This window comes from Camelus bactrianus, chromosome X, assembly GCF_048773025.1.
Source record: "Camelus bactrianus isolate YW-2024 breed Bactrian camel chromosome X, ASM4877302v1, whole genome shotgun sequence".
NCBI classification, from domain to species: domain Eukaryota; kingdom Metazoa; phylum Chordata; class Mammalia; order Artiodactyla; family Camelidae; genus Camelus; species Camelus bactrianus.
Window position 1 is genome coordinate 13,660,819 of NC_133575.1, and position 27,877 is coordinate 13,688,695.

Consider the following 27,877-nt stretch of genomic DNA (forward strand, 5'->3'; position numbering starts at 1 on the left):
CAATAAAGTTGGGTTACTTTTTGTCTCAGGGTTATCTCCCAGGCTGGTTTCTGGTGTATCTACAGGAAAAACATTTTTCAAGTGCTTAAGAAAATAACTTTCAATCATTAATTCTATACACAATGCAACTATCCTTCATTAATGTATGGGAAATAAAGACATTCCTCACATGAAGGAAAATTAAAAGAACTTGTTTCTTGCAGACTTACCCTTAAAGGAAGGCTAAAAAAATCTTCAAACAGAAAGGATATGATGAAAGAATGGATCTTTGAGCATCAAGAAGAAAGAAAGAAAGAAGAATGGAAAGAGAAGAAACATGCATGTAGAGAAATTATATCACATATATTATGGATGAAAGGTATAATGGTACAGCTACTCTGAAAAATAATTTTAGTCGTTTCATATAAAACTAAACATGGAATTACATATGACCCAGAATTACCCTCTTGGGCATTTACCTCAAAGAAATGTAAACTTACGTTTACACAAAAACCGTTACCTAACTGTCCGTAGAGCTAAACTTGTAATAGCCCAAAATTGGAAATATCCCAGATGTCCTTCAATGGTGAACAGACAAAAAGTTATACACCCACAGCATGGAACAGTATTCAACAATAAAAAGGAAGGAACTCTTGATATATGCAACAATTGGTGTAAATTGCCAGGAAATCATGTTTGGTAAAATAAATAAACAAATAAATAAAAAGTCACGTCCAAAAGGTTATACAGTATCTTATCCCATTTAAATAATAATATTCAAGTGACAAGACCATAGTAAGGGAAATCAGTTCACTGCTTGCCAGGGATTAGGAAAGGGGAGGGTGGGAGGAAAGGGTGACCAGAGGGAGTAGTTGTTGTTATAAAAAGGGCAATATGAAGGGTTTTTGTGGTAAGGATGGAAATGTTCTATATTACATCTGTGATGGTGGGGAAATACATCAACTCATGGAATAAAATTGCATAGAACTAAATACACACAAACATACACACACACACACAAATGTATATTTAATCAATGTCAGTATCCTAATTGTGATATTTCACTATAGTTTAACAAGATGGTGTTGAGGAAAATGGGTACAGCATAAATAGGATCTCTGTATGATTTCTATGATTTCACATGAATCTAAAATTATTTCAAAATAAAAAGCTTAATTTAAAAAAGAGCTACCCACAGGAAAAAAAATGTGACAATGAATATATATATATATGTTCATGTATAACTGAAAAATTGTGCTCTACACTGGAATTTGACACAACATTGTAAAATGATTATAAATCAATAAAAAATGTTAAAAAATAAAATAAAAATAAAAAAATAAAAATAAAAAAGAGCTACCCATTGATTTGCACTGAGAATGTTAGTAAATCTAGATTAAATAGTGCTACTTGTAACATGTGTCATTTCAAACTCACTAAAATTGAGAGTGATGAAGATAGACGAAGAAGCAGTATCTTGGCCACTGTCATTTCTGAATAAAGTTGGGTAATGCACTGATTCTGTGCTGTTTTCAAGGCTGATTTCTTCTTTTCCTGGCATTTCTGTAAATAAAAAGTTTTCAAGGGCTACAATACAAGAACTTTCATCCACAAATTCTACACTGGGGAAACTATCCTTCAGGAAAAAAAGGGAAATAAAGATATTCTCACACAAAGGAAAACTAAAAGATTTTGTCCCCAGCAGACTTACTCTTAAAGAAAAAACTAGAAGAAAATCTTCTATCAGATAGGATATGATGTAAGAATGAATCATGAAGCATCAGAAGGAAGAAAGGATCATGGAAACAGCAGAAATGCAGAAATAGGGATGCAGAGAAACTGGATCACTCATACATAACTGATAGGAATGTAAAATGGTACAGGTACACTGGAAAACAGGTAGTTTCTCATAAAATTAAACATGTAATTAACATATAACTAGCAATTGCACTCTTGGGTATACATGTCAGAGAAATGAAAACTTTTATTTACACAAAAACCTATACATGAATATTCATAGCAAATAATAGTCAAAAACTGAAAAAAAAAACCACCGAATTTTCCTCAACAGATGAATGGTTAAACTATGACACATCTGTACTCAGCAATAAAAAGGAACTAGTGAACAACTTGGTTTAATCTCTAGGGACTTGCGTTGAGTAGAAAAAGCCCTATCAAAATGTTACATACTACATGCATCCAAATATATAACAATTTGAAGTGACAAAGTTCTCAAATGGAGACTAGATCAGTGGTTGTCAACAGTTAGAGACAGGGGAACAGGGAGGGCAGGGTTACCGGAGGGTGATAGGTGTGGTTATAAAAAGGCAATACAAATGATCTTTGTGGCGATGGAAATGTTCTATACCTTGACTATGGCAGTGGATATACAAACCTTCTCATGTGATAAAACCGCACAGAACTAAATGTACAGACACAAATGAATACAAGTCAAACAAAACTGCTGAATAAGATCGGTGGATTATATCAACGTCAATATCCTGGTTGTGATATTTTACTGTAGTTTTACAAGATGTTACCTACCATTGGGGGAAACTGGGTAAAAGGCATCACTCTGCATTATTTCTTACAACTACATGTGAATCTACAATTATCTCAATATAAAACTTTTAGTTAAAAAATAGCTATCACTAGTTTGCATTAAGGATGCTTTAGAATCTAGATTAAAGGATGCTATTTATAATGTGTGGCATTTCAAACTCACCAGAATTGGGAAGGATGCAGAGAGGTGGCAAGGCAGTGTCTGGGCTCACGCTATTATTTCCCATTATAGTTGAGGGTGTCTTAGGGGTGTCTGCCAGACTGGGTTCTCCCTGTGGGAAAACTGCTGAAGGTACTGCTAGATTAGCCTGGGCAGGTGAGATAACACTGTTGGTACTTTCTGCACCTTCGCTGAAAAAGTAGGATGGAACAGCAGGATCAGAAAACGGGCTGCCTGGTGTGAGACATGGCTGTAATGAATACGTGGAGACAATTTTGGGAAGTGGTCGACTTTCCATGAGGACTGACTCCTGCAGTTTAGGAAGTGCTGCTGACTGAAGAGATGTTCCTACAGGGTTGATCTCGGCACCGTTTTCTTGCCTTTCCACTGGAATAGTTGGGCTACAATCTCCCTGTCCAGGGTAAGAGAACACAATGGGTTAAGCTCCTTTCTTTGGTTTTTAGACTTAATTTCTTCATGAGGTATACAATCAAAACATTTTTGTGCAAATCCAGATGACCTCTAAAATGACACAAAGCCAGTATTAATCATCTGTGAGTAAAATTAAGAATTAAAAAGTTGGTAAAAAACATTAATACCTATTTTCCTTGCAATATCATTTTCCAAAGTCAAGTAAAAATGTTGAATTTTGATTATATGATTTTTATTCCTCTTCAACCCTACACTTTGATTGCATTTTATACCTCATGGTTACAAACATATAAATACTCAGTATCATAATCTCTCAAACCTAAACTAAACTTCAGCATTCTTCCAAAGGAGGTTTAGTCTCCAACCTGCTGCTAAAGTAAGTATAGATAAACCCACAGAGTTATTAGTTCTCTCTCACTTCTAACTGACTGATTTTTAGAAACTAGAGGCTTATCAAAGTAGTAAAAATGTTCTTGTAACACTTACATAGTTTAGTGACAATGATTTCTCCAAAGAATGCTGCATTCGTGAAACAATTTCACAAAGGCGGTTAACCTGCCTCTCTATGTTTTCAAGAAGTTCTTGCAGACCCTGTTATAATAAAAATATTTTAGTAATTCCTATTTGGAAAGAAATGTAACATATAAGAAAATACCATAAAGCCAAACTTTGACTGCTAGAAACAAAGTTCTCAAGCGGTGAGAAATTTCTTGTTTCCCATTTGATGCCTAGTTGTTAGTGACACAGAGCTGAGCTGGCTGAGATAGGAGCCCTGACCTCCCACTCAGCTACTCCTCGTCCCACAGGCATTTTAAGAAGCTTGAACACTGGAAAGTGAATGTACCACAAGCTCTATAAGCCATCACATTTATGATGGAATCATTCTACATCAAGGAAGGTGCTATTTTAAGAAAAATATGTTCAAATCTGCTAAAAGGCCAAAGAGCCTCTTTGCATGTAATGATGGTATAAATTAACAGGCAGTGACCGGTCCACTGTGGAAAGAACAGTGAGTCAAATATAACCGATGTGACTTTCAGCGTCAGAGTATTTTACAATCATGTAATTAACATTAACCTTACAAAACCTTTCAGTACATGGCCCCCATATACCAGTCAGGTATGTGACTGATAAAACCTGAGAATTCTTAAAATACACAGAAATTTCATTCGGGCAAAAAATACACTTAAATGAAGAGCCCAGAACCATTACCTCATTCATTCATTCAAATAAACATTTATGGAGGGCCTACCCCCTGTCAGAACTACTTTGCTAGATGCTAGGAATGCAGACATAAAAAAAAAAGAAAAGAAAAAACCAACCAGCTCCTGCCGAACTTCCATTTTAGCTGGGGAGAAAGACAAGCAAATAGACAATTTCAGTGAAGAAATTGGTTAGCAGCCTGGACAGTGGTTCTCAAAGTGTGGTCCATGGACGAGTATCAGTATCACCTACAGCTTGTCAGAAATGCAAAATCAACAGATAAACAACAAGTTTTACTGTATAGCACAGGGAACTATATTCAATATCTTATAGTGATCTATAATGCAAAAGAATCTGAAAAGGAATTTATGTATGTATATATATGACTGAAATATTATGCTGTACACTAGAAATTGGCACAACATTGTAAACTGACTATACTTCAATTAAAAAAGGAAAAAAAGAAAAGATGCAAAATCTCCCACCTCAGACCTGATGCAGGAACTCTGAGAGCAAGGGCAGCCACCTATGTTTTCACAAACCCTCCAGGTGATTTGAATGTATGATCAAATGTGAGACTCACTGGCCTATAGCACTGGGGTAAGCAGCACAGGCTCTCAGAGAATGAGGTTGGGTTCAAATACTAGAGTTCTACCACTTATTAGCTCTGTGACCTTGGGTAAGTTACTTAACTTCTCTGTGCATCAATTTCCTCATGTATAGAATTGGGGATGAAAATCTCTCTCAAAGTTATCTTGAGGACAAAACGAGGTACTATAGTATTATTATAATACTAACATAATAATAACAATACTACATAATAACTGGTCCAATAGTGCTCGATCATCTATCATTATTACCAGTGCCATGATACAAGTAAGAACAGGAGGCTAAGTGTGCACAGAAAAAAAATGGGACCTAATCCAGGCTGGCAGTCATGGCAGTCTTTTCAGAGAAGGAAATGTCTGTATTGAGAATTAAAAGATGAGAAATTGTTCACCAGGTGAAGATGCACGGAAGGGCACACAGGGCAGAAGGAACAGCAAATTCAAAAATACCAGAACATGAATTAGCATAATATATTTAGGTAACTATTTATAGTTTAGTGCAAAGTGTGACACTTAGAGGAAAAAGTGTTGGGAAAGGAGGCTGAGGAGGTAAGAAGTGCCATATTTATATTTTTACCCTGAAGGCAATAGAAACTCAAGCATGGGAAAGACATGAGTCAGACTCATTTTTAGAAAATGTTAAAAAAAATGATGAGAGTCTGGATCAACGTCATAGTAGTTAGGATGTAAAAGAAACTGGTTTGAGTTATATTAAAGAGAGAGAGAGCCATCAGATTTAGTGAATGTGGGAGAGGAGGAGGAACTAGTCAAGGACAATGTCTGGATTTCTGGCTTAAACAATAAAGGAAATGGTAGTTGTTAACCTGAGAGAGGAAATAAGGAAAAGATGATTTTGTACACATTTTATAGCGTTCTCTAGCAGGTGATGGCTAAATACATACATGATTCTGGGGCCACAGAGAGCAGCATAGGCTAAAGACATAGATTTTCAGAATTGTACGGAATCAAAAGCTTTGGTAAAAAGAGAATCATTCAGGTAAATTTAGACTGAGAGAGGGACTAATGGACAGTACAAAATAACTTAGAAGAGAAAGAAGTAATTTCAAAAACAGAAGAACACTTTTAATACGTCCAAATAATATGCTCAAGACATTCAGGATGATATCACACAATAAAAAACAAAAATATAATGCTATAAAATATTGGGAATTAGAAAATAAGAACAAATTACTGAAAATTATAAGTATGATTGACTGTGCCAAAAAAAAAAAATCAACAGAACACCAGGAAGACAAAGTCAAGGATATCTGTCAGAACACTGCACATGGCCAGAGACAGAAAGTGAGATAAACATTAAGCAATGTGGATGATGTAAGAGTTGTCACATACAACTAAAAGTCATTCTAGATAGAGGGAACAGAGTATACAGAAAGGAGGAAAGAAGAAAAAAAATTCTACCAGAGCTAAAGAATGGTACAAATCTTCATATTGAAAAGGCTCAGGATATATAGAAAAGAGATAAAGGTTCTAAAAGTTTCCAAAGACAAAGAAAAAAAATTCATCTATAAAGAATCATAATACTAACAAACTTCTAAAGAGCACTAGATGCTAGGATAGAATTTCTATGGGAAAGTAATTTTGAACCTAGAATTCCATACTTAGCATGAGGGACAAATATGGGACATAAGAGACATAAAGGGATACCAAGAAATTTTCAGATATGCTAAGACTCTGGAAATGTAACTCATATGCACCTTTCTTGGAAAAAAAATGTTTAAGGAGTAGTTACTCAGGGAAAATTAAAAAGAAAACAAGAGGGGAATCCAAGATGAGGAAGCCATGGGATCCAAGAAGCAGCAGGCAATCAAAAACAGTACTGAGATGACAGTTGTGTGCATAAAGTAACTGGTTTAAATTAGAATAGGAAGGATTAGTGAAAAAATGACTTTAAGAAGAAAAAAGATTCCATTTAACATGGAGAATGACTCTGAAGTCCAAAAATCCTAGCAAAGAGATGAAAAAGCTGTATTTCTTCTCTCAGCAAAAATAAACAGTCAGCAGAAACTCCAAAAGGAAAAAAAAAACTTCTATATAAGAAAATGTTTAGGCAAATAAATCCCAGTTCAAAAAGAAAACCAACTAGAATATAACATGATGTTGAGTGCTGCTGGAATACAGGAGAGAATCCTAGACTTTGATGCTCAGGACACTGAATAGTAGAGAATTAGCAACATAAGATTATATTTCTTAATTAACTCAATATGGATTAAAGACTTGAATGTAAGACCAGAAACCATAAAACTAGAAGAAAACACAAGCAGAAAGCTCCTTGACATCAGTCTTAGCAATACTTTTCTGGATCTGACCCCAAAGGCAATGACAAAAGCAAAAATAAATGGGACTACATCAAACTAAAAGGCTTCTGCATCGTGAAGGAAACCATCAACAAAACAAAAAGGCAACCTACTGAATTGGAGAAGATATTTTTAAGTCATATATCTGATAAGAGGTTAATACCCAAAATATATACAACTCAATAACAAAAAACAATCCAATTAAAAAATGTGCAGAGGAACTGAACAGACAGATATTCCTCCAAAAACATACAAATGGCCAACAAGTACATGAAAAGATGCTCACTAATCATCAGAGAAATGCAAATCAAAACTACAATGAGATTACACCTCACAGCTGTCCAAAGAGCCTATTATCAAGAGAACAAGAAATAACATGCATTGGTAAGGATGTAGAGAAAAAAGAACCCTCCTGTGCTGTTGGTGGGAATGTAAATTGGTGCAGTCACTATGGAAAACACTTAAGGAGGTTCCTCAAAAAACTAAAAATAGAACTACCATATAATCCAGCAATTCCACTTTGGGCTATTTGTACAAAGAAATGGAAGACACTAATTTGAAAAGCATAGTCAATAATATTGTGTTGCAAATTTGAAAGTTACTAAGAAAGTAAATCTTAAAAGCTGTTATCACAAAAAAAATTTTGTAACTCTGTATGATGACAGATGATAACTAGACTTATTGTGAGAATCATTTTGCTATGTATAAAAATGTTGAATCATTATGTTGTACACTTGAAATTAATACCATGTTGTATGTCAATTATACTTCAATAAAAAATTATATTTGTTTCCCTATGAGGCCAATGACATTATTTAGTTCTATAGAAAATGTTTACAAAATCCGAGAATTGTAAGCACTGACTATTTATTTTTGATTTTTAGAAATAACCTATATCCAAAACATGGAAGGCTTATTAATAGTTTACAGAACAAAATTTATAAACTTTGACAATGGTAGGAATGTAAGAAATGGGCATTGTAAGGGAGTAAATGGAGGATAGTGTATGGAATGCTAATTTCTAGTTCTTAAGCGATGGAGCATGAGTATGGTTAAAGGACTGCTGTCTAAAGCTGACAAAACAGGTAAAAAAGTTTATTAGTAAAAATTACAGTGAGCAATAAAAGAACTACAAATAACAGTGTAACTAATTTCAGAGTGGGGAAGATGAAAGAATTAAATTCCTCATCTTTCAAAGTGGTAAGTTAATAGTTAACATCGAAAGAATCTGAAAAAATATATATATGTATATGTATAACAGAATCACTTTGCTGTACACCTGAAACTAACATTGTAAATCAATTACACTTCAACAAAAAATGAAATTTTAAAAAGTTAACATAGAAAGTTAACACAAAAAGAAACAGAATATATTATTTGTATAATGGTAGAAACTACAAGAATTTAAAGACTATTAAAGGTGGTTGCCTCCAAGGTACAGGGCTGAGTGTGGAGAGGAAAAGACTTCCATGTTTCATTTAAGCTACTCTCTACTGTTTAACTTTTCTGTGAACTATATACATATGTCTTACTTTTATGATTAAAAGAGAGAGAGATAAAAACAGGAAGTTAGATGTTTAGATAGTAAATAGAAATGACATTCAAAGAGCTCGGTTATGAAGGGAAGAAGAGAGCAAGGATGACAGCTAAAGAGGCCAAAAGAAGTGATTTTTTAAAAACTGTAGGAGGATGAATATGCTGAGTGATAGAGACAGAGGCTGAAGATGTAGAGGAGAGAGGGATGACCAATGGAGGGAGGTGTCTGAACACAGGGAAAGAGAGTTGGATGCAGAAACCAGCAAAGGTGTTAGCCTGACAGAGGAAAACACCTTCCCATTCTAATGGTCGGGAAGGAGGTCAGCAGAGAGATGGATCCAGGCAAGTTTGTTGGCTGTGGGGAGAGGAATCAGGACTTGGGGGAGATTTCTGTTCCACGTCCTCCATTTTCTCCATGAAATAAGAGACAAGGATTAGGGTTGTCTGAAAATCACTGGGCAATGGTGGGCAAGGATCAAAAAAAGGAAAAGATGAAATGCTGCACCATGTGGCCCAGACTGGTAAGGGAAGGAGCTGAAGAAAGGAGGGAGCTGTCAAATTAGGAGAAATGGAGAGGATCCCTGAGGGCTGTTTCAGGGCCGTGACTTTGGAATCTGGGCATTTCTTATTGTAGATGCTCTGTCTCACCACATCCTGCACATCGCTCAGAAGGTCCTGGTAGAGCAGTGTCAACCTAGTTCGTCATGTTTACTGATGTAAAGCAGGCCAGGGATGGCCCTGCTCAAAGTCAGAACTCTCTACGTCACCCCTACAGTCCCACCCTCTGGACATCCTTCCCCAGAAGACACCATAGGTTCCCTTTAAGTATTCCACTTCTCTTCTCAAGAGTAATAATGATAAAGACTCACATAAGCATCTTTTACTTTTCAAAGTATGCTAGCTCATTTTAATTAAGAAACTTTATATGTGAAGGAACATTTTTTTATAAATGTTCTTTACTTCTAGGGTATGCAGCTCACAAAACCCTTGATAATTACATACTTCTTTTCTATCAGTCTCTATCAACATGTCAATTTTTACAAAATCCCCTCAAAATTATGTAAGATATACTCTTTAAAAAACAGTGGTGGGCTGCCATTTTGTTTCAATTGAGATATCTTGATAACACATTTAGGCATAGTAAATTTATTCCAAATCAGCCAATTTTCTTAAAAAAGAATGTTGGAGAAATTCAATATTGAACGGTCTAGATGAAAGAGACTTAACTACACTTAAGCAGTTATGGGTTATTTTTTTTTAAGCTACAAAAGTCATATTTTTAGTTCAAGTTTTTCACCTAGGGATGTTGTTTCAAGTAGATATTTTTTCAAATGTATCACAGTGGAGTGATAATCATACAGAACTCAGCATAGCAAATTTTCTATTAACAGTACAATGAAATTGAATGATGTAAAGAAAATTTCAGCTCAATGTCTTAGAAAACTACAATTAAGAGACAACTTTGATACTTCACAATTGCGTTGGAGTTTTGGAAGTTGGTTTCGATGATTTTCATCAAAGAAAACTTCAGATGCATTGCACGCCTATTAATAGCACAGAAATAAGTAAGTCAATTTTTAATGTCTCTGAGAGCCAAATAAAACACTAGAAAAAATAACGTTATATATTTCTGTATTTTAATTGTTCTTTTATTACCTACATTCCAAAAGGATTTCAGAAGTCTACAATATAAAGCAGAGATAAAGTAAAACCAAAACCCACATTCATGAGAATGAAAAAGATAAGAGCTGATTTAAAAGGGGGTTAAAGGAAGGAAATTATTATATAAGAATCTAAGTTTAAGAAAAGCTTCTGAATATCAGTATGAACACATAATTTACAATATATATAAAAACAGATATAGAAATGTAAATGTATGCATACGCATGGATTAGTATACATACATTTATTTCCTAGCTCTGTCCACTGAGAAGGCCTAAGATCAACGACACAAGAGTAGCAATGAACACACCTAGTGTCCAGGTCTTGATTTCTAAATACCACTCTCCAATAAAAGGAACCAGAGCTCCTTGGAGAGAGGTGAATTCCAGGGCTGACACAGGGAAATTATAAATGAGGCTAGAACACCTTGTAATGTCAGAAAATAAGAAACTGCTCAAAAAAAAAAAAGTGGGGGCATGTCAAAAAGCCACAGGCGGCAGTTGGAGGGAGCTCCCAATGGCCAAAGCTGGAAAATTTGATCAACAAAATAATGATAATGTTGGATGACAACTTTTTTAATACAATAAATGCTCATGAGTCCATACTGATATAAAATATATAACTGAATAAATAAATAAATGAGGGAGAAAGGACAATTATTCCTTACAAACCAATTCCAATTAATAAATATAAAGCAATAAGGAAAACAGAAAGTCACCATTAGGCAAATACCACATTAGTAAACATTGCAGGTAAAGTCCATGGTAAAATCCATGAGCTAAGTCAACTCAGGGTAAAAAGCTGAGGACAGGATATTAGCATAGCATCAAAGTACACTCCCACCCAAGATATTTATTAATTACAAAGGGAAAATAGTAACTTTGCAGTGAAAAAAAATCCAGAAGACACCATGATAACCAGGTGATTGATGTTAACACTAGTCAAAAGCTATATGGAAACCTTGTACTCCTGAAATGATTCAATGAGAAGATAACATGGTTTGTGTGGCGTTCTTGCCAAAAATGCATAATCTCAATCTATTCAAGAGAAAATATCAGACATACCAAAATCAAGCGACATTTTAGAAAATAACTGATCAGTACACTCATCAAAAATGTCAAGGTCATGAAAGACAAGGAAAGAATGAGGACTTGTCACAGACTGGAAGAAACTAAGGAGACACAAATAAATTCAATGTAGGATACTGGATTGGATTCTGGAACAGAAAAATGACATGAGGGAAAGGGAATGCTGAAATTCCAACAAGGATGCAGTTTAACTAATAGTACTGTACCAATGTTAATACCTTGGTTTTGAAAACTGCACTGTGGTTATAGAGTTACCATAACTTTAAGTTATACAGGTAAGTTAACATTAAGGGAAGTTGTGTGAAGTGTATACACAAGAACTCTCTGTAATATTTTTGCACTCTCTTGTAAATCTAAAACTGTTGTGAAAATTAGAAAAGCTACTAAAACAGGGTACAAAATAAAAGTACTATGAATTTCTATTAGATAAGGAAGAGAGGTAAATAAAATGATTAAGCATTCATGTGAGGAAATACTTCCTTGAGCTCACGAGTTCAGAGTAACTCCACAATAAATGAAAATTGAAGAATTTTAATCATTTTCTTTATGATAGTAAATGAGAATATATTTGGCAATTATAAATTAATATTACATACTCAGTCTTTTGTACATTCACTAATGTCAGGTCCACCTTCTTCACAATCAAGTATTCATGTTCTTGTATAGGGAGGATTTATTAATAAAGCAAAAGGAAATATTAAAGAAAGATTGAAAGAAAAGTTTTAAGACTTCAATTTCGCCTTCAAGAAGCACCAAAGGCCTAAAGGATCTCTGACCATTGCAAATACTACAACAACATGGAAAGATATGGACAGAACTGTTCTCTCATTAACCCAACTACGTTTAAGACAACATTTTCCAACAAGCTTAACCCTTTATGTACTTCAGGGTAGAAAGACTAGTCTTCCAGTAATCTGGCACCAGAACTGCTTTAAAAGCAAATATTTCTAACCACAAAGAATCAAATGCTAGATGGCTTTTCATTTTCAAATAATCCAACAGTGACACTCTGTGGACAAAATAGGAAACACTTAAGCACCTATTTTTCTTATTAAATTAATCTCTAAGACACCTTAAATCCTTTTTTGGAATAAAACAGTATAAATAAGCAAACAGACAGCAAATAACCATTAAATTTCATTATAATAATAACTCTATTCTAAGGATTAATTATGGACTATGAGAATAATTTTAATATAAACATACCAAGTAGTTATCAGTGTTTTTCTTTTAAAAATTATCTGAATTAGCCCTGCATAACAAATTAGGCAGTAAAAATTATATGGAATTATAATATAGATTAATAATTATAAAAACAATATTTTCATCTTACCCTTCTATAATGCTTTATGCTTTTCAAAATGCTTTCACATAGTTATGTCAGAAACCACGACTCTTGGGAGGAAATTAACATTATCCCCAAAGATCAAAATATTGGGGAATTGCCTATACTAATTAGGTGGTATTACTATCCTCATCCTTATGTAAGTAAATAAATGCATTTTATGTTAAGCTTAATTATATATAGTTTAATAAACCATTTTATTCAACTTTAGAGATTTAGAAGCACAGCAGAATATGATGGAAATGAAAAACAGTACAACTGCGTCAGAAAACGGGTAGTTTCTTATAATCTACCCTGTGACCCAGTACTTCCAATCCCGAGTATCTACCCAAGTTAAATATAAACATATGTTCACAAAGAGATTTCCATAATAATGTTCATAGCCACTTTACTCATAATAGCCAAAAACTAGAAACAACGCTAATGTCCATCAAAAGGAGAATGCATAAACAAATGATTGATATTCATACAACAGAATACTACTCAGCAATAAACAGGAGTGAAATAGTGCTACAATCAGATGAATATCAAACATTACTCAAAGGAAAGGAAATCATGACACAAAAGAGTGCATACTGTATGATTGTATTTATATAAAGTTCTAGAACAGGTAAAACTAATCTATGATGGAAAAAAACATCAGAATAGTAATTCTCCAAAATTCGAGGGGATGGGGACTTACTGGGATGAGGCATAAGGGAACTTTCTGGGATGATGGAAATTCTCTTTACTTTGATGAGGAATGGATGTACATATTTGTCAAAACTCATTGAAATGTAAGCTTAATACCTATGCGTTTCACTGTATGAAATTAAACGCAATTTATTAAAAAGAAATAAAGTACAATGAAAAAAAGAGTTTCACTTAAATATACAAACCATGTTATTCTCCCTTGGAACAGAAAATCGCCCTTTTTTGCACAACGGGATAAATCCCACGTCCGCGGAGTTGGGACTGTATCTTTTTAAATTTGCTGGACGGTTCACTTGTGAAACTGCTTGGTCATGAACTCCTGAAAAGCAACGCATAAAACAGTCACTTTACATACTTACCACCTTAATAAACGTAATAAGGATATGTTCTCAGAATGCCAACTCAAGTTGAACTGGAGTCATGGCTGAATTTTGGAGAGTGACAAAACAAGAGTTCTTCCATTAACTGATTTAGAATAAACCTTTAAAAACTGAAGGGCTTTATTGCCAATGCACAGGAATAAGAATCAAGATCAAATACTGGTTCAAATTGTGAAATGAATGCTTCACAACGTAGAGGCTACAGAGTAAATGCTGGAAACAAGTGAGCAACAGCATGCTTCCTAACCGCTTCTGTAAAGGAGCTCAGAGACTTTTTACCCAGAGAGGCTGCCGGCCTCCAAAGGTGATTCGGGAGTCTATTCCGGGTTGGGCCTCCACCACAGTGTGTGGCCGGGGTGACCTCTAAAGACATCGCCTCCCCCCCTGCCAGGTGAAAACAGATTGAGATTATGTCTAAGGTCATTTCAGCGCTGAGAGTACGATTGCTTCCGTAGTTAAATTTTGTATTAAACTTTAAATAAATGTATGTGAAAAATAAGCCAAAAACTCTTCTAGAATTATGTAGGCTCGGTTATGGTTCTGAGTAATTCAGCTGTTCGACCACAAAAAGACACTGAGTCCAATGCTATCATATTATATCTTGTAGTAGATTTGAACACTGGCCTCACAGTACCAGGAGGGGCATTAAGGAGAGAGCCAATTCCATTTATCCATCCTGCGCCAGGGCAGTAATGAGAGGCAGAATGAAAGGATTCAAGTTTCACCTCCTTTCCTGTTTTCCTTTCATTCTGTAGTGGAGATACTAATGAACAAAGGCTCAGAAGCAAGAAATCAAAGGACATAAAAACTTTCAAGTTAGAAAAATGCACAGTAATATTGTGGGGAAAATTCAGTTATGAAATACCTCCAGTTTGAGCTGCAATTGCAATTTTTGTTTTTTAAACTGGTTGTTTTTTCCTGACTAGTACAAGCTATATAAATAATTAAACTGGGTGTTTTCATACAAAGACAGACTACACAGCAATGAGAAGCCACATATTATGATGACGAGTCTCACAAACATCATGTTGAGTAAAAGCTAGACACAAAAGAGTATACAGCTGTGATATTGTGATTTATAGTAAGAAATATATATTTGGTCTCCCGTCCTGGTTACTGGTACTGAGCTCCTAAAATTCTTAAAAGTTTTTAAGGGATGAGAGTGATAAAGGTGTCTTTGTTATGTTAATGAGGTTACTTTTGGAATGCTCACCTATGGACAGGGGCTGGTCACCAGAGGAATCCATCATATGATTAGAGGATTGGAACTTTCAGTGCCATCCCCTTGACCTCGGGGAGGGTAGAGGGGATGGAGGCTGAATCAATCACCAGTGGTCAGTGATTTAATCAATCGTAGCTACATAATGAAGCCTCCATAAAAACCCAAAAGGACAGGGTTCAGAGAGCTTCTGGGTTGATGAAAACGTGGAGATTGAGGAGAGTAGAGCTAAGAGAGGGCTTGGAAGCTCTGTGCCCTTTCCCCAGACCTTGCCCTGTGCCTCTCTTTCATCTGGCTGTTCCTGAGTTACATCCTTTTTTAAAATAAACCGTTAGTCCAGTGAGTAAGATGTTTCTTTGAGTTCTGTGAACCACTCTAGCAAATTAATCCTAGAAGGAGGCAGTTGTGGGAACCTCTGATTTACAGAAAGTCGGTCAAAAGCACAGCTATGGGGCGGGTTGTGGGGGGGAGTCTTGTAAGACTGAACCCTCAACCTGTGGAATCTGACACTTTCTATAGATAGTGTTAGAATTGACTTGACTTCTCAGACACCCTGCTGGTGTCCAAGAATTTCTTGACGTTGTGTGGGAAGCCCCAACACACACACTGGAATTGGGTCCAGGAACCTAAAAGAATAGTATATGAATTGATCTAAAGTGCAAAGACAGGCAAAAGTAATCAGTGGTGGGAGATGTCAGGATAGTGCTACCTTGGGAGAGAGTAGTGACTGAAAGGGAGGTGAGAGCTGATTCTGGGGAGCACATAACCTTTTATTTCTTGGTGTTGTGTTGGTTACATATGTGTGTTAATTTGAAAACTATGTAAGCTGCATATTTGTGATTTGTGCATATTTTTTATGTGATAGATTTCTATTAAAAGTATGTAAAATTAAGCTCTTCATAAAAATTCAGAATATTAATAAATTCATCACTAATAAATATCATATCCCTTAGATATAGTTCCTTCTCTTTTTCTTACTCCATGTGTTTTATACAGTAGTTTGAATCATACTGTACATATATTCTGAGAAATTTTGTATGTCATTTATAATTTTTAAAATATTTTAATGCCTGCATAATATTCCATCATGTGGATGTCCAAAGGTTATGTTATCTGTTTTCTGTTGTAGGACATTTATGTGACTTTCAATTGCTCACTATTTTGCTATAATGATGTGTACATATTCAAATATAAATATTTATGTACATCTCCATCTAGTTCCTTATAATGCATATGTAGCAGAATCACTAGGTCAAGGCTAGGAACATTTCAGGGGCTCCTGATAGGTGCTGCCAAAATATCTAAAAAGGTTGTACTAATTTTACATTTATAGAGAACTGAAGTGCAATGTTTTTTCTCCATTATCACAAAAATGAATCATGTAAAAATTGTTAATTTGACAGACAAAAGTTCATACCATCTTTATATCCCATTTTAATTTGCATTTCTCTTCTTACTAATGCAATTGAGTATTTTCCAGATGTTTTCCATCTATTAAGGTTTCTTGTTCTGTGACTTGTTATTTTCCATGTCTTCTGCTCATTGCCCTAATGGAGTTTCAGTGTTTCCTGTTGACTTATACGAAGTCTTGCTATCTTAAGGATAATAACTCTGGAAAATGAACATTTTCAGCAAATACTTTTCCCAGGTGGTGATGTGATTTTGAAGTCTGATGTTTTTGAGATAGGGAGTTCTTTGTTTTCAGTTTAATCAAACTCATTAATATTTTTGTGATTTCTCCAACAGTTTCTATCCTCATTCTTTCACTAGGATGAGAAAAAAAATTAAACTATATTTTCTTCTAGTTTTCCATACTTCCATTTACTAGCTATTCAATTCTTTAATCCATCTTGAAATTGTTTAAGTGTGATGTGAGGCAAAATCCAATGGGCTTCTCCCCTCCAATAGTTAACCATTTGTACCAGCATGATTCACTAAGTAATATGTTTCTCATATTAACATGCTATAGTGTATCAACTCTAAATTCTTTGTTCTGTGTATGAGCTTCCTATTGCATTAAATCTGGCTCCCTATTTCATAACTAGTACCATAATATTTCAATAATTGTACTTTAACATTTTTTTTAGTGTTTAATATGATAAATTATTACCTGTCCCTTAAACAGGTTTTTCCCAAAGATATTTTTTAAGGTATACTAGAGTGCTTTTTTCTCATCTAGGAACAACTTGTGTCTCTCCACCTACCCAAGCCTTCTTCTATGACCCTCAATAAAGTATTTTCTTTCCTTTCATATAGGTTCTGCTATTTTTTATTCATTTATTCCTTAGAATTTTAAATACTTATTTGTAGCTATTAACAATTGGGGTTTTTTCCTATATATTTTCTAATTGCTTGATACTGATAAATGAGAAGACAATTTGCCCTTAAAATTGAAAAAATTAATTATCTAAACTGACTCAAGACAAAATAGAATATCTCAAGAGACCTATAATAAATAAAGAGAATGAATCAATCATCACAAACCTCCCAGTAAAGAAAAGGTCTGGACCAGAGGGCTTCACTGCTAGATTCTACCAAACATTTAAAGAAGAATTAACAGGCCAATCCTTCTCAAACTCTTCCAAAACACTGAAGAGGGAATACTTACTAACTTATTCTATGAAGCCAGAATTACCCTGAACTCAAAGCCAGATAAAGACATTACAAATAAAGAAAAACAGACCGCTATCCCTTATAAATATAGATGCAAAAATCCTCAACAAAATACTAACAAATCTAATCCAACAGTATATTACAAGGATTATTCACAATGACCAAGAGGGATTTATTCCAGGAATGCAGGGGTGGTTCAACATAAGAAAACCAATCAATGTAACACATCTCATTAATAGAATAAAGGGGAAAAAAATCACAATCATCTCAACTGATGACAAAATTCAACACCATTTCATTATAAAAATTCTTAGAAACCAGGAAGAGAGGGAAAATTCCACAATCAGATAAAGAGTATTTATGAAAACTCACAACTAACATCATATTCAATGGTGAAAAACTTGAAAGCTTTCCCCTTAAAATTAGGAACAGGATGCCTGTTTTCACCACTGCTGTCAACAGTGTACTGAAAATTTTAGCCAGCGTAATTAGGCTGTTTAATGCCACTAACTGGACACTTACAAATGATTAAAATGATAAATATGGTGTTATGTATATTTTACCACAATAAAAAAAATTACCTAGCCACCTTTTCTGAAATCTCCTATTCTGAATTTTTCTGTTAGTTAGATAGCTAAAAGGGATGAGACTGTAAGTACTGCTCTGCAACCTCCTTTTTCCACTACATGTGTATTGGTCTTTCCAAACTAATACCTTTAGGTATATACTGCAATCACTTTAACAGCTTCTTAGTTTCCTATTATGCAGATAGGCCATCCATGATTTATTTAACCAGTGTCTGACTCATGGATATTCAAGTTACTTCTAAAGTTTTGCTCTTGCATTCATTCCCCAGTAGCTCCTTTAAAAATAAATAAACCCAATTACCTCCTCCCCACAAAAAATTTAAAAATTTAAAAAATAAAAAAAAAGTTTTGCCCTTGCAAAGAACACTGTTGTATACTCTTGCACTTCTGCAAGTAGCTCTATGGGATAAATTCCTGAAAGTAGAAATGATAGGTGAAAGGGTATCTACATTTGAAAATTCTCCTCTAGTTCTTTCTCCACTAAGGAGGGATGCTGTCAGATGTTCTACAATACACTAAGAAAGTATCCTACTGGTCCTGCATATACTTTTAAAACAACTGATAACAAGTGGTATCAAATGACTTTTGGCATTAGTTAGATCAGGGATTGGCAAACTGTGGCCTGCAGACCAAATCCACCTTGCCACCTGTTTTTATACAGCCCAGGAGCTAAAAATGGTTTCATCTTTTGGTGGATTTTTTTTCACATTTTTAAGTTTCAAAACTCAAAAACATAAGAATATTTCATGAAATGGAAAAATTATAGGAAATTCAAGTGTCAGTGTCCATAAAGTTTTACTGAAACACACCCATACTCATGTTAATACAATGCTGTTTTTCATGTTTCAACAGCAGAGCTGAGTAGTTCCAACAGAGCCCTTACATCTGCAGATCCTAAAATATTTACTATCTGGCTCTTTACAGAAAAAGCTTTCTGACTTCCAATGTAAGTAATAACATTTCAGCGCTTTGAAGAATAGGAAACCCAGTTCTCTAAGGGCAAAGAGCATATTGTCATATAGTTACTGAAGAAATGTTCCCAGGCGTTAATGTCTCTTGGCTCTGTGTATAAGTGAAGAGGTGAATGGCCTCACATTTCCTTCATTATTGTGGTTGAGAAGTAACCACTGGAAGGACAAGTAGTTAGAGTTCTGGGTGCAGGACTCTTTTTTTGGGTGCTTATGTAAATGATGCTGTGTTGGGTTTTTTTTTAATTTCAAGTTCCAATTGTTTATTGCTGGTATATAGGAAAAGGATTGACTTTTGCATATTAACCGTGTATCCTGAAATCTTGCTATAACTGCTTAGGAGTTTTTTTATTGATTCTTTGAGATTGTCTACACAGACAATCATGTCATCTGTTCCACGGACTCTTGACACAAGCCATTTCTCCCATAAGTTCAGTTTTTGCTTTGCCACCAAACAGTTATACTCTTAGTTTTCAGGTATAAATAATTTTTCAGAGACAGAGACTACATTCTCCCCAATGTTCTTCCAAGCTACCTCCCCACTCCCACTAGAACAAAATTGAAAAGGAGACATGACAAAGTTTAAATGAAGGGAAAATGTAAGCACAAGTAAACATTGTGCTATTACCACAAAGCTTGGCCCTCTGATAATAACTAATTAATGTAAGTTATAGGAATATTTAAGCAATTTACTGGAAATGGGGACCAGGGAGCAAAATTTCACACAGGAGGAAATTTAACAAAATTACCGTATGACAACTGGGATGGTTGCTGAGAGTTATCACTGTTGCCTTGAAAATCTGGTTGTACAGTCAATATTTTATCACTGGAAAATGTATTCTCAGTAACCTCTGTATTAGACTCTTCCATTATCACATTATCATCATCGTCATCACTGTCTTCAATAGTTATAACAACATAATCTAAGCATAAGCAAAGAGAAAGTGTAGATTAGATACCAAATTAAACAGTTTCTAGAGGAAAACAAGTTATAAAGTTATGGAGTGTTTAAGAAACATTTTAGCTGAAAAAATGCATTAAATATTTTTGTATCTCTAGTCATTGCAAGTTAGCTTAGAAACCAATTACTTAATATGAAGCTTCGAGATATGTATGTATACACACAAACAGTATTATTTCTAAGACTTCAAATTCTATAGAGCAATAAATTTCTTCTCATTTAAGAAACTGGATTACCTGGCCCTTGTACTATATGTTCAATGATATGCTTTTAACTTTAAAATGATACAACTGATGTTACATACCACACTTTGTGGTGACCATGAATTTCCAAACTTGTTCTCTAAAAATTAATATTAATCTTTATGATAATAAATAATTCTGAAATAAAGTACAAAAGTAAACGTTATCAGACAAATTGAATTCAAATTGAATCTCACAAAATGTGAAATAGATGGTCACAAACTCAATGTGAAATATCAACTTAGTAAATTAAACCATTTTAATGAATATGAAAATATGATAGTTGTCACTGTCCCTGGATGGCAAAATTATCTTCATTAGACTTCTCTGTATTTGTTAAGATTCTCTACAGTAAACTTTAGATTTTATAATCAGAAGAAAATAAAAAAGGCAACTGAAATTTTATTTTCAAGACAAGTTTTTGTATAACAGATCTTTCAAACTGGTACTAGTAAAGCTATTGACAACTACAACTAAAGTTTCTCAGTAAACTTGCAAATTTTCAATTAATTCCTTTAGGTATATAATAGCCTTCACAGGCAATTTTTAAGACATTATAACATTTAGAAGCTCTTTGAAGATCATATTCCCAAGGTGCAAGGAACTAAGCTGTCATGACTTTATCAGATAAGGTATACTTTACAATGGTGAGGGGATTTCACATGATGACTACTGCAAAGAATATACACAGCAAAACAGGGCAGACTACAATAGCCAGACCGCTAAGATTGCTTTAGCAAAACTGTGCGCCAATACACTGAACAATCACTTTCTAAATCTCCTGTCAGGACTCAAAAAAGCAGCGCTTCTACTGTCCCTATCAAACTTTAGGGACTACGAAGTTGACCAGATGGGGGATAATGCCGCCAAAACTGTGTCCCATCGCCCAGCATCTGCTACAGGCAGGCTCGAAACTGAATCAAGCCCATGCCTTGCTTTATAAACGCACAGAAAAGCTGCTTGTAAAATTTCTACTTGTAAACATTAAACCAATTGACCACTTCGTGTTATAAAACCCCAGAGAAGCCCTAATTCGGGGAGAGCCGGCCAGAGGAGAAAGTGAAGCGATCGCCAGCAGACTGAGTCTTTTTCTGTCAAACGACAGTGCTCAAACAGCAGGCAGGATGGCCCTGGAACACACACAGAAGGGCTCCCCTGTTTTACAAGGGTCTTCACGTTTTGCAGTATTTTCTGACTCCTACATCTGTCCTCTTGAAGCAAAGAAACAGGGTCTATACACAGGGATTTCTCCACACATATATCTTCATTTTCTTTCTCCTTATTTGCATATTTACCATAAAACAGCGAGGCTGCCCTGTCTTTGATCAAACACAGTTACCATCAAAACCTCAAAATTAGCCTCAGTCTCAATAGATGTTATAATGAATCCACTTGCTAGTTTGCCAATTCTTCGAATCCAAAATTCTATATAAAATTTTGGCAGTGAGCATGCTGTGGGGTATACATAAGTAAAAATACAATGTTGTGCACATGAAATGTATATTATAAACCAGTGTTCCCGAATAAAAAATCTTTTTTAAAAAGTTGCAATATTAAAAAAAAAAAACTTTTCTATAGAACGTCTTAGAGTCTTGGTCCTTCCTGGACCCCTACCTCCTCCGACAGGGAAAGAGAAAGGATAAGGGATCAACCTTTCCCAGAAAGTCAGCACCAAGTACTTAAAAAAATAAGTGGCCAAATCTCAAATGCTCACACATGCCAGCATCAAGGGAGAGGTGGTGGGAACCACCTCACCGCAGCGCAGCGCTGCTGAAATTTTGAGGCTGCCAAGTGCAGACTCGCTCTTCCAGCAAAGCAAAGCCTCTCCTCCCAGGAGTGCCCCAGGCGCCAAGCCAAACCGCTTTTTTGGCCGCAGCGCGCCGCCGTGCTCAGCAGCTGCTTGTGGCGAGCGCGCACAGGAGGCCTTGAAAAAAGGTTCAAGGAAAAAGCGAGGCTGCACTGACCAGCTCTGGCGCCAAAGCCTGCCACGCCGCCTTGTGGAGGGCACAGGAAACCAGCCGCAGTGGCCCAGGCTCTGGCGTGGCAGCGACTGATATTGTTCTATGGCCACTAGGGGTCCTGGAAAGAACCACCTCTCTCATGACGGAAATGAGGCCGGGCCTCACCACGTGCTAGCGCCATGAAGCCCGGAGACGCCATGAACCTCAGGGACGCTAACAGTTCTAGGGTCACCTCAAGCCCCTGGGACACTATGAACCCTGGGCCCCTCTGCAACCCCCAGATCATCTCAAGCTTCGGGGATGCTGAACCCCAGGGACCTTGAAAGCCCTAGATCGTCTCCAGCTCCTGAGACGCCATTAACTATCACCCCAAAAGTCCCAGATAGCCTCCAGTCTCTGGGACGCCACGAACCCTGGGGCAATAAAAGTCCAGATCACCTCCAGCCCCCGGGACGCCACGAACCCTGGGACCCTGAAAGTCCCAGACCGCCTCCAGCCTGTGGGGCACCATGAAGCCTGGGACCCCGGAAGCTGCAGATCGCTTCAAGCCTTGAGGACGCCACGAACCCAGAGACCCCCAAAAGCCCCAGATCACCTTAAGCCTTGGGGACCCAAAAAAAACCGGGACCCCCAAAACCCCGGGACCCCTTGAGCCTCTGAAATGCCATGCACCTCGCGGACACTGTGTTTCCGGGATGCCTAGAGCCCCAGGGACGCCCTATACCCGGCGCCATATTCAGCCTGCCTGGGTTCCCACGAGCGCACTAATCAATCTGGGACTGCGGCCCAGAAGCCACCCGCTAAACATGCCCTGACCGATGACTAGCCAATCCTGCGGTCAGTTCGGCAGCCCTCTAAGTGGGCTCGGTGCGAACCCTGTCACAGCCTTTCCCTGGGCCGGGTGAGGAGAGGCAGAAATTGGTGAGGCAGCTTTGGGGAGGGCTTCTTACCCTGCTTCTCAGACATTGTGAGGCGGAGAACCCAGCTCTGAGTGCCTCAGGCTCGGCGTCTGCGCTGCGACTGGAGAGCGACTCTGCACACCCCGCAACTGCAGCCGACTGAGGCGCTAAACTGAGGCGCGCAAACCTCCCAGGTTTCTGCGGCTGCGCAGTAGCGCACGGCACGTGCGCGGGCCCGTGTGGAGGGGGCTAGGGCATGAGCAATGCCAAGTGTGGTGCCTTGCCTCCCTCCCTTTCCACCCATATGTGTATATTTTTAAGTGTACTTTTCCTCAGACATACAAAAAACATTTGAACTGGTAGCCACCAGGGTAATTCCACCCTTCCCAAAATGTTCTTCACATAAAACACAGTATAGAAAAAGTGTAGCATGTAAGAGATTTGAGTTCAAACTTTGTCTAAGGTTTTCCAGGTTTTGTACTCAGGTCCAACACCAGCTTTGTGAACAAATCCAGAAATAAGGCAGCTTTCAAAATGTGCCCTTAATAATGCAACACCCACTACATCCGTGCCACCTGCCCTTCAGCTGCACTGCTCTCTGCTTGCCGCCACGCACTTCATTCGTATATTAAGTAATAAGAGCTATGGTTTACCGAGTGCTCACCATAAGCCAGCCACTTAACATGTCTGATGGTATCTGATCCTCAATACCGTAAGAAACTCGAGTAGGGTGTAGCTCGGGCGGTAGAGCACATGCTTAGCATGCACGAAGTCCTGGGTTCAATCCCTGGCACCTCCTCCAAAAATAAACAAGTAAACTTCATTACCTGCCCCCACCAAAGGGAAAAAAAAAAGACTTAAAAAAATACTGTAAGAAGTCCATATTACTGTCCCATTTTAAAGATGAGAAAACTGAGGCTTAGAGAGTTTTGCTCAAACTTACCACAAGGTTAGTGACAGAGTTACGATTTCAACATACGTATTACCTCCCTCCCCTGCCGCCCCCTACCCATAGCACATGCTCACATCCCCTGTTATTCTACCTCCTGCTCAATTGTTTCTGGAAATGTTTCACATCCCTTGAAGCCTGTTCCAGTAAGACATCTGTTCTAATAATACCTGCACAGGACACTTTCCTACAGACCCCTGATAAGGAATGAGTAGCTCCTCTAAGATTCCACAGCGGGTTACCTCTATCTCCTTTTAGCACTTAAGTGCTAAAGTCACTTTGCCTGATATTAGAAACCTTTGTGAACATTCCTTTCTCCTTCTAAGTTCCTGGATAGAAGTAACACATCTTGTTTATATATTAAATACCATTTCCCTCACAAGATCCAAGAATTAAATGTTATCAAATATAAAGCCCCCAGCACAGGGCCTGGAATTTTGGTTCCATTTCACCAAGTTAGTTATACAGTGACTCTTGGCACTGTGCATCTTCTCATCTGAAGTGAAGGGTGGGATCTGTTTTCTCAGGTACAAATGTAGAGTTGCTTCCCGGTGGTATAGGAGTGTAAATACGGGTAAGCGGGTGCACAGGGAAGCTGAGTAATAGAAAGGATGCTGGTGTTAAAATCAAACACAGAGACCAGACTTGGAAATTCCCAGAGCAGACAAAACCAGTTTAGTCACACAAGCAAAGCTTAATTTAGCTTATTTTGCAAGGCAAGTGAGGCTAATTGACCTGGGTCACTTCTTGCTTATGCCTCCAAAAGTCATAGGGGAAACTGAGATTATTCCCTCAAATTGATATGAAGTGACCACTAACCAATTCCCTTTAAGAAAATTCTAATATAACCTATCACTGTGAAGAACAGTCACTGCCCCCCACTCTATTAACATTATACTTCGGAGCCTCATTCCATGTTTTGGTTTCAGTGCTCCTGGTTTGCAAACAGTCTTTTTGGTGTGTGCAAAATAAATGTTTATAATCGCTGCTCAGTGATTCACTGGTTTCACTTCTATTTGTCTGTTTGTTTGTTTTCTGAACCTCTGACCCTGGTACTTGTTTTCAGCTGTTTCTGCCTGCTCTGTGAAAAAGGATATGGAACCTTTATTTTTCCCTCTGCCGGTAGCACAGTTTAAGCTTCTTTCAGTAGGAGGTGCTGGAGAGAGATTATAGAAGGAACAAGTTTTACCCTGGCAATTTCCAGAATGTCAGTTCACAGAAAGTTCCACCAGTGCAGCACCACAGTTATTTGTATCATTCAGTCCTATTTGTGCCCTCGTGGGCTCACTGTCAGCCCTAGAGGTAGTAACTCTTCCTTATAGCTGTTATTCCTATATTCTTTTAGAATTTTCTTTATTTCTTACTAGCTAATCCCTCTTTACTCCAATCTTCTGTTATACTTAATATTTCTTTGTACTAAACTTTCTCTGTTCAAATTACTATGTGACTTTTCATCTTCCACCCAGACTGATCCACTCACCCAGTGTATATAATGTCTGTCCCTGGAATGTAAATGAACATCCAACAGATGCTCAACAACCACTTCACTTTCATTTCTAGTCAATGCTCTCACACTTTCACTTGACTCCTCTTCTCCGTGCAGGGACACAGAATGGAAGGTGGAAATGCTTTCTTAGTGTGGGTCACTCCTAAGGCTGGCTCTTCTTTTCCTGGTCTGTCTAAGCTGCACCAACCTGGGTAGGGCAGAACAAAGTGCCCAGGAGACCTGGCAGCACTGGGAGAGGTGGGAGGAGATGCTGGTGGTGCCATCTACACACCAATGAGCAATCACTGAGCTAAGAGTGGAGAAAGACCAGAAACGGAGAGAGGTGTGAGAAGCTGAGAGGGCTGCTTTTGCTCTAGGGCATTTACTGATACACAAAAGGATGAAAGAGGACCAGTAGTACTTCTGGTGGCTTTGTGGGACTGAGGGACAAAAATCAGAATCTGGGATCCACCAAAGAAAAGAGACAGAGACCACAGTCATCATTTCAGAGTAAAAATGACCCAGAAGTAACCAACAGCTAACCACATGAACTGTTCAGTTCAGTTCATGTCATCCAGGGATTTAGCATCCCCAGGTGCCTGGTATAAGCTAACCAAAATTCTTTCCTGTGAAGATAACATCAAGTTATTTCCACAAACAATATTTAAATGGAATGTTCAGCATGAAGTGAAACATAATCAGGTAAAGGAAAGATAAGACAGCAGAAGAAAGAAGCAATAAAAACAGGCTCAGGCCTTTCCAGCTTCCCTTACAAGCAGAGATATGAGCAGAGGTACACGGCTTGCTGCACAGTGTATGGAGCTGAAGTGATGACCCAACATTTGTGGGGATGAGAAAAATAGAGCAGAGAAAGGTTGTCGGGGCTCTTGGGATGCAACAGAGAGGACGATGGAAAGCGCGGTCCTCAAGGGAGCTGGAGGAGGAGGGGTGGGCGAGATGCAGAGCATGGGGTGAGACTCCAGCCAATGCCCCCAAGGGAGGGTGGCCAGGGCACTAGTCGCTGTCCTCATACACTGTTCCCGCCCCTGGCTGCACTTGGAATCACCGGGGAAGCTGTAACAACTCCTGTGCCCAGGCCTAGGAGCTAGAGATTCCCACATCCCTGGTCAGGAGCAGCCAGACACCAGGACTGAAGAGTTCCAGGGGGTCCTCACCGGCACCCGGTTGAGGGGCATGGCTTTGCACCCCACGCGTGGCCGGTCACAGGATCTTTGCATTTAATTCTCACATCACTGATAGATTCATGTTACAACCTGGTTCAAGGGCAGCTAAGTGAGCAGCAAGAGGGTGTGAAGTGACTTTAAATGCCCACTGTACAACAATTTCAAAGAACAGCAGTGATCCCTACAGTGTGCAATACACTCCATGGTTTCTATTCAACTCCACCAAAACTACTGCAACTAACAGGCACATGAGAAGATATTCAACATTGCTAATCATCAGGGAAATTCAAATCAAAACCACAATGAGCTATCACCTCACACCTGTCAGAATGGCTGTCATCAAAAGGAACATAAATAACAAATGTTGGAGAGGATATAGAGAAAAGGGAACCCTCGTACACTGTTCATGGGAATGTAACTTGGTGCAGCCACTGTGGAAAATAGTAGGGAGGTTTCTCAAAAACTAAAAATAGAACTACCATATGATCCAGCAATATCACTCCTGGGTACGTATCAAAAAAAAAAAAACCCAAAACAAACAAACACCAGGACACTAATTTGAAAAGATACATGCACCCAAAGTTTATAACAACATTATTTACAATAGCCAAGATTCAGAAGCAACCTAAGTGCCCATCAACAGTTGATGGATAAAGAAGATATGGTATATGTATATACTGCAGTATTACTCAGCCAGAAAAAAAGAATGAAATTTTGCCTTTTGCAAAAACATGGATGGGATAGACTTAAAGGGTATTATGCTAACTGAAATAAGTCAGGCAGAGAAAGACAAATACTGCATGATATCACTTGTATGTAGAATCTAAAAAATACAACAAGCTAGT

The 27,877-nt window shown here is 37.4% G+C and overlaps 1 protein-coding gene across 1 annotated transcript in view; it reads right to left on the minus strand.

Moving 5' to 3' along the window:
- BEND2 (BEN domain containing 2) overlaps nucleotides 1-20,634 on the minus strand; it is a 47,635-nt gene extending 27,001 nt beyond the window's left edge. Inside the window, exons 1-6 of the mRNA XM_045516365.1 lie at nucleotides 20,616-20,634; nucleotides 20,100-20,273; nucleotides 13,769-13,902; nucleotides 3,620-3,724; nucleotides 2,754-3,113; nucleotides 1,417-1,615 (exon numbers count right to left, since the gene is read on the minus strand). Coding sequence (XP_045372321.1) covers nucleotides 1,417-1,615; nucleotides 2,754-3,113; nucleotides 3,620-3,724; nucleotides 13,769-13,902; nucleotides 20,100-20,273; nucleotides 20,616-20,634 — 991 coding nt within the window. The remainder of the gene's footprint in view (nucleotides 1-1,416; nucleotides 1,616-2,753; nucleotides 3,114-3,619; nucleotides 3,725-13,768; nucleotides 13,903-20,099; nucleotides 20,274-20,615) is intronic.
- Between the last annotated feature and the right edge of the window lie 7,243 nt (nucleotides 20,635-27,877).